A 16960-nucleotide genomic window follows, 5' to 3' on the forward strand; every position below is an offset into this window, starting at 1 on the left:
AGATACCACCTTACACCTGTCAGAATGGCTAACATTAACTCAGGCAACAACAGATGTTGGCAAGGATGTGGAGAAAGAGGCTCTCTTTTACATTGTTGGTGGGAATGCAAGCTGGTGCAGCCAGTCTGGAAAACATTATGGAGGTTCCTCAAAAAACTAAAAATAGAACTACCCTATGGCCCAGCAATTGCACAACGAGGCATTTATCCACAGGATATAGGTGTGCTGTTTCGAAGGGACACATGTATCCCCATGTTTATAGCAGCACTATCAACAATAGCCAAAGTATGGAAAGAGCCCAAATGTCCATCGATGGATGAATGGATAAAGAAGATGTGATATATATATATATATATATATATATATATATATATATATATATATATACACACACACACACACACACACACACACACACACACACACAATGGAGTATTACTCAGCAATCAAAAAGAATGAAATCTTGCCATTTGCAACTAGGTGGATGGAACTGGAGGATATTATTCTAAGTGAAATTAGTCAGTCAGAGAAAGACAAAAATCATATGACTTCACCTATATGAGGACTTTAAGACACAAAACAAATAAACATAAGGGAAGGGAAACAAAAATAATATAAAAACAGGGAGGGGGACGAAACAGAAGAGACTCATAAATATGGAGAACAAACTGAGGGTTACTGGAGGGGTTGTGGGAGGGGGGATGGGCTAAATGGGTAAGGGGCACTAAGGAATCTACTCCTGAAATCATTGTTGCACTATATGCTAACTAATTTGGATGTAAATTTAAAAAAATAAAAAATTAAATTAAATAAATTAAATAAATACATAAATAGTACTATCATTTAATTATTTATAATAAGTTTATATACCATATAAATTTATATACCATTCATAAATTAAGTTTATATGCCATTTACATATTTGTATTACTTATAAATAAATAAGTAAATAAGTACTACCATTCAGGCAATTTCCTCAAACCAGAAATTGGGCATAATCATTTATTCCCCTTTTTATTCTCCAATCACTAACTTCTCTTGGTTTCACCACTGAATATCATATAAAGTGATATAATTTTTGTTCTTCTGATTTATGTGGTTCTTATAGTCTTTAATTCATATGACTTTTATAAATTCATACAATCCACAATTGGGAATGTGCTATTTTCTGGATGCCAGATCAGGCACTTACTTTTACTTAGTAACCTTGACTCTAGATTTCACAGCTATCTAGACTCCTTGAGACCAGACACCAGCACATTTCGATCTCAGGAGGTCAGCACCTTAGACCTTTGGCCCATGCAACTGGGAGAATACTACAAATCCTGATGAAAGATATCACTATGGAAGAGCTGGCTTTAGAACTTAGTTTTTCCTTCCAGTCTTTCCCTTCAGTACATGTGAACTCAGCAGTGCCTGCCCACGCTATTGCCCCTGTCATTCACCCACTTAAGCTTTAATGCCTTTCCCTTTTTTCTTGGTCCTGGTGGCTTGGCTATACCCCAACTTTAATTCTTCCTGCCCTCTTACAGAAACTGACTGTTCCCTCAGATGTTCAGACTCTACATTTATCCACCCATTTTTCAGCTGTGTTCCCCTTATTACATTTGATAGATGGCACCAAACTCACCCATTAAGCAACCCTATTAAAATTTTTTGATGCTGTAGCTTCTAAGTCAGTGTTTTTCAAAACTCTATCCACACCAGAATCAGCTGGAGAGCTTTTCTTAACATAAATATTCCCAAACTCTGGATATTTTGATTTGTATCTTGGGTGGAGCTGGGAATTTCCTTATTTAAAAAATCCCTAAAGGAGTCTAATAACCAGCCAGGTTTAGAAATTGATATTCTAAATAGAAAATTGCTACGTAAATAATACAGAATTTGACTTACAATTTAAGCAGTAAGAACAGATTTTAAAATTGTTGAAATTACCAGGTTTCTCACTGTAAAAATTTTGTTTAAATGTCTACTTTCACACGTTTGAAAAAAAAAAGATCTCTTCTTTGGCAGTTCAGATCTTCTGAGTTTCTAAAGTCAAAAACCTTGTCACTCTTGGGTAGCAATGTTTATACATGGTTGAAACTTCAGTGTCACTCACATGACTCAAATTATTACAGCTTATTTCAACAGAGACTTTCCAAGAAAGGACAGTAAGTGATCCTTACTTAACAATTACTTAATCAGTAATTGTGCTCTCTCTCTAATCAGAGAGCTCTTGTTTCTTGTGACAATGACTCAAAGTAGCTTTAGTTCCGTAGTCTTTTTATTTCTTAAGTTTATTTCTTTTGACAGAGAGAGACAGAGAGACAGAGAGAATGCAAAGGAGGGGCAGAGAGAGAGGATGTATCCCAATCAGGCTTCCCGACATTAGCACAGAGCTCAATGTGGCTCCATGTCACTAACCCTCTGAGTCAAGATTAAGAGAGGTGGGACACTTAACCAATGGAGCCACCCAGAAGCCCCAGTTCCATAGTCTAATGCAGATGAATAAGGAGTTTATTATATAGAATGCATATCAAAATGACTATATTAGAACAAATGTTTCCTTTAGAGGGTGCAAAAGTTTAAACTTGATGATTATTCCTTCATTTTTAAGTACTTAACGTATGTATAAACCCAGTCAAGCAGGAACTGAGTTTTAAATCTTTTTAATAGTCTATAAATCCTTGGGGTGACTATATTCGCAACTTTTTAAACCAACAATTAAAAATTTAGCTGTGGAGCACGTGGGTGGCTCAGTCAGTTGAGCTTCACCCTTGGGTTTGGCTCATGTCATGATTCCAGGGTTGTGGGATCAAGCCCTGCATCAGCTCTGTGCTGAGCATGGAGCCTGCTTAAGATTCTTTCTCTGTCTCCCTCTGCCCCTCTCCTCCACTCATGTTCTCTCTCTCACTCTCGCAAAAGTAAGTAAGTAAATAAATAAATAAATAAAATTAGCTGTATCTTTTAAGCATCTATATACATGTTTACCTATCCAAGAAAGGGGAGTAGGGTAGCAGGCATGTTCTTTTGCTAAGCAAAAACAATAACAACAGCAATAACTTGACTAGGTGTATGCAGTAGAAAGGGCATTTCTCTCCATGCATATTGGGGGCTGTGAGAAATGTCTTTATGGTTTCAAAGAAATATTGTGCAATACCCATTTTAGTGCCTGTCTGTGATTTTCTTAGCTTCTCTATTTACTGATAGGCTCCTCATATCCACTCCTTCATTCTACCCTCCACCCATTGGCATCCACTACTCTTGGTCTGTCTCCTAAGGAGCCCCAGGCTACACTGTGGTGCCTTACTCTGATCTCTCGCTCTGTTGGTGACCTTCCTGCCAATGTGTTCTATTATTTCTTTTCTTTTTCCATTATTCAATCAAAGAAGGTCCTGTATTGGGTCCCTGATTCCTTTTTCCCTTGTTTTTCTCTTAGTTGATTAAATACTTCTTTCTAAATTTTTAATGAATGTCATTCTCCCATCAAATGATGTAGTCATAGCATAGTTGTTTAACCTAAGGAATATATTGCTGTGGAAATTTCACACTGTGGCAGTTGTGTGATTCTAGTCTTTGCTCCCTCAGATCTCTCTCTGAAAATATTCTGGGATATCTTTTCCTATATTTTCATCATGTCTTGTTCTAACCAACAAAACTTTAATATACTCAGTGCTCTCAGGGTAAAATTTAACTCTTCAAATTTTTATTGACTGAACCAATTTCTTTGTAGCCTTTATGTCTGTTAATCCATCCCAGAAAGGACTTTAATATGATCTACTAAAGTATTTTTTCATGTTATGTCCTGCTCAAAGGACCTCATCACTTTTAATGCCCCCAAATCAAGTTCCAACCCTTCATACTTTTTCAAAGCTTTCCAATATATGGGGTGATCTGAACTTCCTAATATTACTTCCCATACTCTCCCAATCCAAACATATCTCAGCCAGTTGGTTTTCTCTTTCCTTTTACCTGAAATGCCTTTCCCTTAACTTCTTCTCTTCTCTCCCAAATTTTAATTTTGTTGGTCCTTTCAGGCATAGCTTTATTCCTACCTCCTGAGTAAGCCTCACCTGAATTATCAGTCCATGCTAATTTCATCTCTAAGCACTTCTATTTCTCTCTCTCTCTCTTTTTCTCTCCCTTTACTAAATCAAATGGTACCTTTAATTTTTATAATGCCATTCCATAACTATAGGACTGTGTAACGTGACTATATCTGGGCCGAAATAAATTTATGATATGGTTCCATTAGTGAAGCTGATGCCTGAACACCAAAAATCCTGGCTCTAAAGTCAGAAAAAAACAGTTCAGTTATAGAGGGTCTTTAACCTGGGATTTCATGAGGACGCTAAAACTACTGCTTGGAGTGTATGAAACCCAATCCTATAATGAGAAATGTGAAGTTTCTGTGCTTATAATACCAGTATATGTACAATAATGTATAGTGCATTCAATAGCCTCTGATTTCATTCTGAAGGTATTCCTTATGGATGTGGGAATAACCATTACCCATTTCCCACTTTGGCTAGGGCACCCAACCAATGGATTTTCCCTCTGAGTCACATCTCATTTGGTCTGCTGTAGCATGACTATTCTTGTTTCTTGGCTCTTACTACTAATTGCAAATAGTTCTTAGTCTCCCCTAATATAGTACTGTTTATTCCAAAATGGCATTTTTAGGGCCAGAATTCTGCCCTTCTATCTTGAATGTGGAGAGCATGCATGCCTTGTGTAAAGATTAGAATTCTCCAACTCTGGCAGCTGTGTTCTCTCTGTGCTGTGTGGCTGGAAAAGACCTTAATGCCTACTTGTGGGAAGATTATCTTTTGAAAAACATGGATTTTGAAGTCAGACAGATTTGCAAGTCTAAATTTCCTGTAAAAGGGGGATAGACAGCTTTTCCTCAGCTGCTGCTAACGTGCTCCATTCTTCTAAGGAAGCTACGGCCAGAACAGGGTGAGGCCCTCACTTCACCCTGTGACTAGCACAGCGCCTGGCAGCACCCACTCAGCACCCACCTGCACCATGGCCTCAGTCTGGGAGCTTGCCTGCTTCTACTCAGCCCTCATCCTGCACAATGATGAGGTGACGGGTCACGGAGGATAAGATCAATGCCCTCATTAAAGCAGCAGTTGTAAATGTTGAACCTTTCTGGCTGGGCTTGTTTGCAAAGGCTTTGGCCAATGTCAACATCAGGAGTCTCACCTGCAGTGTATGGGCTGGTGGACCTGGCCCAGCAGCTGGCGCTGCACCAGCAGGAGGCTCAGGCTGAGGAGAAGAAAGTGGAAGCAAAGAAAGAAGAATCCGAGGAATCTGATGATGACATGGGCTTTTTGACTAAACTTCTTCTGTAATCTGTTCAATAAAAAGCTGAACTCTTAAAACCAAAGCGGGTGTGGATAACAAAATAACAGCTCCCTCAGTTTACAGGTCGCATCCCTGTACCACCCCACCCACTAACACACCCAGTCTAAGTCAGATTTCTTTGTTTTAAAATTTCTTCTAATTTTGTTCCTTTTCTTCAGAATATTTCAGAATAAACTCCAAACCTTTGGAGTTTGGGGATGATCTGTTGATCTCTTTCCATCAATGTAAACTCCACAAGAACAGACACTGTGCCTGATTTAGCTGACCATTACTTTCCCAGCTTCTAGCATTGGCCCAGCTCTTCAGATATTTGTTCCGTGGAAGAATACCTCATAAAATTGGTGGATAAGGAGAAGAGATAAAGCATATAAAGCATTATATAAATACTATACAGCATATGTGTGTATATTTATGTATACACATATATATAATCATTATATACAGCACGTGGTAGGTATTCCATGACTGTTAACATCATCATCATATTATTATTTACTCTTTCTTTTGCTTGAAACCTGAACTGAAAAGGACCCTCTTTTGGGGCATCTGGATGGCTCAGTTTGTTAAGTTTCCAACTTCGGCTCAGGTCATGATCTCACAGCTCATGAGTTTAATCCCCACATCAGGTTCTGTGCTGACAACTCAGAGCCTGGAGCCTGCTTCAGATTCTATGTCTCCCTCTCTCTCTGCCGCTCCCCTGCTCACACTCTCTCTCTCAAAAATAAGTAGACATTAAAAAAAAAAAGGACCCTGTTTCTTGCATAGTAACATGGATACTTCTTGTTTTATGTCACTGACCCCTCCAACTAAAAGTGGCTAACCCATCTGAAATGTCTGCTGGCGTTCAAGCATCTCGTTAGATCCACGAAGCTGGAAGCCTTACCTTAGTGCTTTCCAATGTCCCAATATTCCGTTCACTCATTACAGATTTGGAGATTTAACTTACCGAATTGCTGAGATCATATTTCTCACAGGTTTCTAACACTGCTCATCTCTCCACAGACTAATCAGAATGGTCTCAGGAAAGAAAATAGACTAGCAGAAGGCTACACGTTAGTAAAATTAACTGTGCGGAGCACACTGAAAGTTTCAAAGGTGCTAAGTTTCCATTTACAAATGTTTTGCCTAGAAACTAAATAGGAACTTTAGCAATAGGAAAGAATTAAAAATAAATTGGCTAAGTGAAACCTAGATTTATGCTCAGGCATTTGGGAGAATCTGACTTTTCATGTGTCAGCCCATAGTAGGTATTCAAGAAAGAACCGTTGAATAAATTTGGAGAAAGAAAAACATGTCTCAGTGGCTCTTGGCATCTGTTGCCTTCTCTCTGAATACATACCCTAAATCCTTTTCCTGACTGAGCAGAGCTTTAAAACCCCATAATTCTAGTACAAGCATGCATATCTTCCCCGTCAGCACAAGCTTTTACAATACTTTCACTCCACATAGTTTTTAAAAAGTGATGAAGTTCCCTGAATTATTAGATGGGAAACTGTGGTTTCTTTACTGCAGGAGTACAGACTGGGCTCTCCGTTCTTGAGGGTGAAATGTGTAACTCCTCTTCCGCCCCACATTCTTGGCTGGAGACGCCCTGTGGGTAAGTTTGGGAAGAGGTAAGAATAAGGGGGCAATTTCAATATCTTCACGTGGAGAGAAGCTAATGAGGAAGTCAGGCTGGAAAGGCCAGCAACAGGGAAAGGAAATTCAATTTAAAAACTTGTAGTAGAGGCTGCTGGAAAAAAAAAAAAAAAAAGAGGCGGGGATAAAAGGAGTAGGAAAAATGGGGAGGAGGGGGGGGCAGAAGGGAGTAGTAAAGGAAAACTAGAAGAGTAGAAGAAAGGGTATGCTACGCAGTTTGTTGTTTCTCCTGCTCTCCCTCTCTCACTCCCTCCTGAAGCTAGAAAAAGTTTGCAAGCGCAGCCTTCGGGATGGGGGAGAGAGCTCTTCATTTACAGACCAACAACAAGAAGCGCCCGCTTCCCCCCTCCGGATCCGCGCCGCCGCGGATTTTCCCCTCTCCGGATGATGGAGGGCAGCCGGCGAAACCCAGAGAAGCGTTAGCCCTGGCGGATCCCGGATCCTGGATCCCGCAGGGATCGAGGAGGAGCGCGCAGCTTTCTCTCTCTCCCGCAAAGCCTCCCCTCCCTCCTCCTCCCGGAAGGGAAAAAGGAGAGCCCGAACCTCTAAACCAACCTTACCCCACCCCCTCTTCCTGGAGGAGCTAAAGCAGAAAGTACCGTTCTGTGATTCACTGGACAAAAAAGAGGGAGGAGGCAGCCACGAAATCCCAGTGCCAAAACTAAGTAAGTTAGCTGACACAACGCACGCATCTTGCAGCGCCTCGGCCGGGTGCACCCACTCCGCGGAGACCAAGTGGGCTCGAAGTGGAGTGGCCACCGGGGCAGGAACCCCGCTTCGCTCCCTCCGCGCTCCAGAGGCCCGGAGGACTTGGTGCCCGAAGTTCCTGCAGAAAAAGGGTGGTGAGCCGTGGAAAGAGATCAGGAAACTGGGCTTTTATTCCCCCTTACTTCGCCGCCTAGTGTCGGGGAGACTGGCAAACGCCTTGGAGAGGACCGGGAGAAAAAGAGAGCCCCGGAAAAGTGGAGAAAGTGGTCAGGAAGTCGGTCCACTTCAGGCAGCCGTTTATCTGTCAGGGTAAGAGCGCGGCGCGGCAGCTCAACCCTCCCCCTTCCCCCCCCCTCCCCCCAGTGCCTTCCAGGTGAGGGGACCGCCGGACCGCGGATCCCCCGACCTGCGTGCGCGCGCGGCTGCCAGAACCTCGCTCCTCAACGTCAAGGGCGCTCTGGCCACAAAAGGTCCCTACCCAAGGTGATTCCTTGCTAGACTTTTTGTCCCGAGAACTTTCGGGTGGAAGCCTTCACTTTTTTGTGTGTGGAAGCTACTCAGGGGAGCGAGGAGGAGGAGAGAGTCAAATCCGACGGAAAAGAGCAACTCCTTGTTTGTCCGACGTCCCATCACTTGTGGAAGGTTGAAGTTGTTGGATGTGGTGACAGCCGAGAGGAGCGCAGGACTTGTTTCCAGGTGGGGACCGTCCACCGCCTGTGCGATCTACCCCTCTCCCGCGTGCATGTGTGCGTCGGCGGCCGCACCGGGTGCGTGGTTCTGCGAGTGGAGTCTCAGCCGGGACCCAAGTGAATGGCCCCCAGGGGGTGTGCGGGGCCCCCGCCTCCGCCGACTCCGCCGGCCTGGGTTTGGCCCGGAAAGATGCTAGCCATGGGGGCGCTGGCAGCCTTCTGGGTCCTCAGCCTCCTCACCTATGGTTACCTGTCCTGGGGCCAGGGCTTGGAGGAGGAGGAGGAAGGGGCCTTGAGAGCTCAGTCTGGAGAGAGGCCAGAGCCCAGCACATCTGCCACCTCCCAACCCCATCTCATTTTCATCCTAGCGGATGATCAGGGATTTAGAGATGTGGGTTACCACGGCTCGGAGATAAAGACTCCCACTCTTGACAAGCTTGCTGCCGAAGGAGTTAAACTGGAGAACTACTATGTCCAGCCTATTTGCACACCGTCCAGGAGTCAGTTTATTACTGGAAAGTAAGTGTTACTGCTTCATGTATTTATGCCTTGCAGAAATCTTAAGCATTTAACTAAGACCCCGCTCCTAATTTAAAGAGTAACAGAAAATATGGGGAACGAGAGAATGAATGAATGAAATGTGGTATTGATTTATGTTAGTATTAAAATGGATTCCCTGTTAGTGATCTTGAACAGCTTGTCACTAGTCTAGGCTCATTACTCTGCTTACTCTCAGAGCCTGCTGTGAAGTGCCCTCCAGGTTTTTAAACAAGATCAGGACATTTTGAAGTCTCACCTACCAACCAGATGTCTCCAGAAGGGGTCTCCTTTTCCAAATCCATTTTGACTTTTGAGCATGCTCAGATTTGTTTCACGTATCACAACAGAATTCCCAGTCACCATCACTGATAAGAAAGACAGACTAAAACGTTTCTGCAACTCTTGATTTGTTCTTAAATCTAGAATTGAATAATCAAAGCCACAGGTCCTCATGGCCAGAAAAGAGGTCAAGGAAATAGATGGAAGGCGATATAAAATCAGTGTACAAATGACTCTTTTTGGGTCTTTGGTAATTTTGTCTTACTGGATCACTAAAGACGGTCATGTGCAATTACCAAGGCCATTCTCAAAATGCAGGGAAATTCAATGATAAACGTTCAACAGGAGTCAAATTTCATCTGAAGTTTTCTGCTGCTCTCACAGGTCTGGGAATTTTCTGGTTAACTCTAAGAAAAATCAAGTTATTTGGATGCTTAAGTAAAGCGTTTTTAATATTGTCACTTTGCTAAACAGGTAAACCTTCTACTTAAGGTGTTCACTCATTTCCATATTTTCATTCTATCCTACTAGAATATAGGTTATTGCTATTGATTTGGATGGCCAAAGTCAGCGTGTGGAACAGAGATAGACTAGGAGGTCTGGAGGTCAAGCTACCACTGGACAAAAATAGTGGGGAATCCTTAGTGGTTCAGTATGTGTGTCTTGTGATTTTAGTCTCAGGGAACCCTGCTTCAGTGAAGTTGTTGTTGGAATTGAATCCTATAAAAGTAGCCAGTATCCGTTGGAAACATAAAGACTGTTTTGTAAGAATCTCTGTCTTGCAGAGACTTTTGCTTACAGCATGATTTCCACTGCTTAGCAAACTGTCAGAACTTAGCATCATTGCCAAAAAAAGAAAAGAAAAAATCCTATCCTTTCCTTTCTTGAGAGAGAGAGATTAAAAAAAAAAAAAAAGAGTCTCACTGTACTTCAGAGTAATTTTAAAGGTTAATTGTAGCGTCAGAAAGTCAAGGGCATTTGATATTTATAAAGTAGCAGATTTTGGCTGGAAAATAAGTCCATCTGGCGGCCTGCAGGTCAAGTTCTTCATGTCTAATCCCAACCACTCTTATATTTGGTTTATGAATTAAATGTTTCTTAAAATCTCACTGAACTTCTTCAATTAATTTATAGAATTTAGATTTACTCAGATAGCCAATGGTAGTTGAAAATATGTAAATGAATTATATGAATTTATCTTTGACAATAGAGCATATGCTTTAAGGCTTTTCACCAAATAACAACATTTAGTTCCTAAACATTATCTTGTACTGATAAAATATCTAGGTTTTATCTTTTAATCTTTATGTTTACCCAATAACATGAAACAGAAATGAAACTGGAAATAATTCCTAGCTTTTTTTCCTCTTTTTTAAATTGAACATGTTACACAATGTTGCATTTGATTCAGGCGTACAACATAGTGATTCCATGACTCTATATTATGCTGCGCTCACTGCTGTGTGGCTAATTGTGTGGCTAATTTATCTCTTTTGTCAAAGGGTGACTCTCTTGTTCTTTCAATGCAATCAAACATCTTATGAAAAGATTTTGTCTCCTATTAAGATTTTCTATTCAGTGCAACAAATTGTGTAAGTGCTTTATAGACAAAAAGTTTAAATAGCTACTGTAATTCTATTTAAATTTTTATTTGAATTAAACAGTTGAAGACATTTTCATTTACAGTTCTCTTTTTAGACTGGAACTTTCCTGTAAATGAATGAGATGTAAGAAAGAAAGTAGTTCTAGAAGCCCAGCTATGGGCCTAATGTGAATAGTGCAGTGCCCAGGGAATATGGTCATTTGTCCTCTTCAGGAGCACATGGCTATACTCTCTGGATCTTCTAAAGTACAACAAAACAAAACAAAACAAAAACAAAAAGCAATAAAAATCTAAATGGACTGAATTATTTTAAGAAAAAATGGGTTATGTAAAATATAAGAGGATTCAAATATCTTTGCATTTGTAAAGAAAGTTAAAATGATTGAAACTGAGACTACTTTTAATATTATTAACAGACCTACTCGCATCAAAATATGAAAATCTATTCCCTTATACTACACAAATCTGTAACAAATTCCAGATTCCTTTAATCATTTATATTATACTCTTCTGGCAATGTTGAATATCATTCAGACTGTCAGTGAGCACTAGCTGTGTGCGGATCCCTGTATTGAAGATCTGTGGAACAAGTAGGAAGTGGACCTCAATCTTTGGATAGTGGTCTTCAAATTTAAATCAACAAAAATAATCACTCAAAATGCTAGATAAAATGGAGCTTTCCAGGCACAACCAGCAATTCTACTTCAGTATGTAGGGGGTTGAGCCCAGAAATCAACAGTGATTTAACAAACACCTCAGGTTATTGTGATGTTAACACTATTAATACAAATTAAGTGTTCCAGGAGAATGGATTTTTATCTTGTTTAACCTTTATAACACTATGAGATAGTTGCTGTTATTATCTTCTTTTTATATAGTTATGGCAAAAGATTTCAAGAGAGATAGTAACGCAGGGGTTCTGTACATGGGGCTTTGAGAAACAGCCTTGTATATGTTCAAAGTTGGTCTCATGATACAAAGGTTGGTTGAGAAAGTAGCTGCCTACATTTGATTTATTTCAAAGTAGTTTTCCCACCTTTTGTTTTGTTTTTCACAGTTTTACACATAGACATGGATAAATGACATCATTTCTTCTTAGAATATAGTGACGTCTTCAGAAAAGGAAAAGTTTTGCAAAATTTAGACATGCATTTTATGTAGACTTTAAACTAGGAAAAATTGGCCATCTGAACCGAATTTATGTCTTTAGCAATAATTTTGTTTTTTTTATTATTTTGTTATTCATTTTTCTACTTGAAATACCAAGATGAGCATTTTTATAAATGCAAAGGTAACTCAAATGTGTATTTGTAATAGGATATTGATAAATTTATTTCATTTTAAAACAAGCCCTCCCTCTTGCAGAGGGTAATCACTCTCCTGACTTCTAACACCTCAGGTTAATTGTTGCCTATGTTTAACTGTATCTTAATGGAATTATAGACAATGTACTCTTTCATGTCTGGCTTCTTTCTCTTTACATTATGACTGTAAAACCTTTCTGTGTTGTTGCCTGTAGACATAATTCATTCATCTTCATTACTGAACAGTGTTCTTTTGTATAAATATTCTACAATTTATTCATCCAGTTTACTGTTGACAGACATTAGGGTGGTTTCGTGTTGAGCCGTTATGAATAGTGTTTTCATAAACATATCTGTAGGTGTTTGCTGGTGAACATATGTATACATTTCTCTTGAATATCTATGCAGTTGTAGGATTGCTGGGTTATGGGAATGTGTGTATTCGTTTTCTATCAATACTGCCCAACAGTTTCCCAAAGTGATTCCACCAGTTTATACTCTTAGCAATACATACTCTCAACAATATATGGAGAGTTCTATTTGCTTCACATCTTTGTCAACATTTGATACTGTCTTTTTTTGTTTTAGTTATTCTGATTGTTATGCACTGGTATAACAGTATGGATTAAATTTGCATTTCTCTGTTGGCTAATGAAGTTGAGCATCTTTTTGTATTTTTATGGACTACTTGAATATTCCCTTTTAAGAAGTGTCTATTTAGTCTTTTCCTATTTTCTCACTAGGTGATTGCTTTTCTTTGTAGTAGTTATTAATATATTTGTTTCTTTGTCAGATATTTGGTTTTTGTTTTGTTTTGTTTTGTTTTGTTTTGTTTTGTTTTCCGATGCAAACACATAAGGGTTTATTTGCAAGTTCGAGCTTGGGCCCAAGTATACCCGACACAGCAGAGCAGGGACTTGGATGACTTTGTCAGATATTTGTACTGCAGATGTCTTCTTCCACTCTGTGGCTTGCTTTTTCACTCTTAATAGTGTCTTTTGACAAGCAGAAGGTTTTAATTTTATTGTAGTCTAATTAGTAATCTTTTTCTTTTTATGTCCTATTTAAGGTATCTTTGACTAAATCAAGATCATGACAATGCTCTTTTTTTCCTAAAAGTTTTATTGTCCTATTTTTATATTTAGATCTATAATTATTTGAAATTAAATTTCTGTTATGGTATACGTCAAGATTCAAGATTATTTTTTTCCATGTGTACCTCCATTTGGCCCACACTATTTGTTGAAAATCACTTTTATATAAATCAGATAAATGTAGACATTGGGTCTTATTTCTGGACTCTATTCTGTTCCATTAGTCTCTTTGTCTATCCTTTGCCAATACTACATTCTTAACTACTGTAACTTTATAATATTGATATCTGGAATTAAGTTCTCCTACTTGTTCTCCTTCAAAATTGCCTTAGTCCTTCTTTACCAGTTCATTCATTGTAATATGAAAGAAGGGAAAATATGGGTGTATAGATGCAAGTAGCATGGAAGATTTGGTTTTGGAATATGAAGTAGTTCTTTTCTGAATTGTTCTACTTTCTAAATGAAATAACAAATGAGGTCGTTAGCTAAGAATAAAGATCTGGAGGTTTAAAGACAGAAATAGAAAATATTCTTCCAGGAGAATGAGAAAGTGAATTAAGTAGAGAAATGCTGTACAAATATGGGGCACTCAGCTGAGCCCACTTGAGATTTGAGGTCATAACTTTAAACAGAAACTAGTTATCGTCTGTTTTTCTCGTGCCATGGCCAGGTGCTGGTGTGCAGAAGAATCGCCATTGAAGAGGTAGATTTAACTAGATTTGGAGCTTTGCTAAATGAATAGAGTGGGATCATGGACTCTAAACTTGGCAAGGAAAAGGCGAAGACTAGGAGGGAATTATGTTCTCTAGAAAAGTGCCAGGGTCGATGAATTGGCTATCTGGCTGGGGTCAAGTGAGACACTCTTATAAAGTTGAAAAGCAAGATAGATAATGGTAGTTGGAGAAGTGTATGCTTGGGATCAAAGTTGTGTGAGTAGCACAGTTTGGGGAAATGACAGGGGGATGGATACTAAGGTGAGATTGAAGAAAAAATGTTTGGAAATGAGGAAGGCAAGGTGTTAGAAGGGCAAGGTATTGGATGGATCACTTCAGTGGATATTGAAACCATTAACAACAATGAGAGAAGTAATATTCAACAGGACAGTGAACCAAGTGCTGGAATCATTTATGACTGAGAGGTAAGGGGCAGGGCCTGGAACTGGGTAAAGAAGTCAGACAGGGAAGATAGTGAGTCTATAATCTGTTGCCTTGGTTTTCAAAGGAGTTGAGCTTTTAAAAGGAGACAAGAGCCAAAATTGCCTGGAAGTGTCAGTGAGGAGCTAAGAGGACACCAGCCCCTGTTTCAGGCTCTGTGATAATTGGGGTATGGGTAAAAGAACAGCTCCAAGTTGAGAGGATGTCAGGGATACCCAGCAATCAACTAAAGCAAGAAGGTGGAGAGAATGTCCAGGAAAGAGGGGAGGTCATATTGAATTTTGCTAATGGCATACTTTCAGTAACAGAAGGCTTCTTGGCTAGGGTTAGAGAGGAGAGGAGAGGGATTGATTGAATCAGAGTAGAGGATGTACAGAGATACATGGAGATTCAAACCCAAGTGAAGAATGATACATTGAGAAGACTGGAGTTATAGTGAAAACACAGATGGTGCTGAAAAGCACGTTGGGTTTTTTTCCCCAGAAGATCTCCTAGGAAATTAGTGTTCAGTTTTAATTATAGCCTCATCCTGGAGAGTGACTGAGCAGGGGACTCCTGGCCCTTCATTGCCAACTACTGCAGCCATAATCAGGCACATAGTCAGGAGCCCTGGGGGCCTCATTTGGTCCAGGAAGATAGGATCCATGTAGACCTCCTCTGTAGACTGCAATGGGCAGTGGAAGCAGGGGAGCATGTCTGTTGGGAGTTTATAGCGTATTGTTTGTAGATATGAAATTATCAATTAATGGGGCTCCTGGGTGGCTCAGTCGGTTGAGTGTCCGACTTGATTTTGGCTCAGGTCATAATCTCTCATGGTGCGTGGGTTCAAGCCCTATGTCAGGCTTACAGTACAGAGCAGGCTTAGGATTCTCTCTCTTCCTCTCTCTCTGCCCCTCCCCTGCTCGCATGCATGCTCTCTCTCAAAATAAATAAATTAAAAAAAAATTTTTTTAACGTTTATTTATTTTTGAGACAGAGAGAGACAGAGCATGAACGGGGGAGGGTCAGAGAGAGGGAGACACAGAATCTGAAACAGGCTCCAGGCTCTGAGCTGTCAGCACAGAGCCTGATACGGGGCTGGAACTCACGGACCACGAGATCATGACCTGAGCTGAAATTGGCCGCTTAACCGACTGAGCCACCCAGGCGCCCCAAAATAAATAAATTAAAAAAAATCAATTATCAATTAACAATTGTTCTGGTGTTGAAAACCTTGAAAAAGTAATTGAACTCTTCCAGCCACTCTCATAGGAGAAATATTCAAGGAAGCTAAGGGGAGTAGGGTTCAATTATTCCATTTCATAGGCATGCGGGTACACATTTTCCCTCTACTTGTATTGTAAACATAACATCAAGAGTCATGCATGCTTTCTCTCCCATCTACTTCTTTTATCCAAAGCCTAGTTTTAAGTAGGGTTCTACACAGAGTACACAATAAATATCAGTTACTAAGAGTTCACTTATTACATGCATAAATATTTAGTTAATGCATAAACATTTAGAGAAATGTTTATGGTTAAAAGTTCAGAAGAAACAATTTTTTTCCAAGGCTCACTTGGGCTTTGGCAAATGAATGTAACAACAAATGGAGAGGGTGGCTTTAAAACCTCACATATCCATTTCAAAAAGAACAGCTCAATAGAGGAGACAATTCAACAAATAGCTCCCTCTTCCTATTTGATCATATGGGTTTTTCTGACAATAGAATCATGGTCTAGTAAGCTATTGGCACACTCTTGTAATCCAAGTCCCTAATTTTAAATGAGGCTTTTTAAAAAGAGTCCCTTTGAAATGAATCTCTATTCAGGTGATCCTGGTGAGTTTCCTGAATGGCTGCTCTGAAAGGTGGAAATTTATCCAGGTGTAGAGAATTGAGAACATTTTGTTTCATCCAAATGACCTCTTTGAGGGAGATCAAAAGTGGGAGAAGCAAAACACATAGAGCCCCTGCTTCTAACGTGAGCTCAGTATGAAAGCCTCTTTTATTTCAAAGCTTGATTTCATTCATATTTTTCCTATAGCAATATTCCAGAATTAATTTCACTCTGATCTTTTTCCATATTTCACCTTGATATAATTATTGTGTGTTGCAGTGTCGTCCTATCATTGTAGATAGTAAATATTCCCAGTAGTGTTACTTTATTGAGACATGCATTCCCGTGTGCTCCATTGCAAAAAAAGACTTTTTACCTCATTTACTTCCTCTCTCTTCTAATTCACCCAGCATATTTGCTTTACTCAAACATGACTCTCATTACATCACCAGCCTCAGCAAACACGCTTCCTGCCTCACCACTGACTACCAAAGAATAAGAAGAGAAATTAAGTCTTACTGACAACCTTATCATGCTAGTCATTTTTCAAACATCCTGTCATTTGATCTTCATGGCTACCCTGAAGGTAAAATATTTTTATTGAAAAATATTTATGAAATATTTAACAAATGTCTTCCTTTCATGGATGATATATGAAAATTTTAGAGAAATTACCTAAATTGATCATGATCACACAGCCACTAAGTGGTAGGCCCTGTATGTGAACCTATACTTGTGTGGTTTCAACAAGACCCTTGCTGTTTTCATCACATCATTTTGCACTA

At 39.7% G+C, this 16960-nt stretch overlaps 1 protein-coding gene and 1 pseudogene across 1 annotated transcript in view; both read left to right on the plus strand.

The window, feature by feature from the left end:
- The first annotated feature begins 5010 nt into the window (after positions 1 to 5010).
- LOC122217031 lies at positions 5011 to 5553 on the plus strand (annotated as a pseudogene).
- Positions 5554 to 8066: 2513 nt separating this feature from the next.
- Positions 8067 to 16960, plus strand: part of ARSJ (arylsulfatase family member J) — an 82570-nt gene continuing 73676 nt past the window's right edge. The window contains exon 1 of the mRNA XM_042935651.1: positions 8067 to 8906. Coding sequence (XP_042791585.1) covers positions 8509 to 8906 — 398 coding nt within the window. The 5' untranslated portion in view covers positions 8067 to 8508. The remainder of the gene's footprint in view (positions 8907 to 16960) is intronic.

This window comes from Panthera leo, chromosome B1 (assembly GCF_018350215.1).
Source record: "Panthera leo isolate Ple1 chromosome B1, P.leo_Ple1_pat1.1, whole genome shotgun sequence".
Taxonomy (NCBI): domain Eukaryota; kingdom Metazoa; phylum Chordata; class Mammalia; order Carnivora; family Felidae; genus Panthera; species Panthera leo.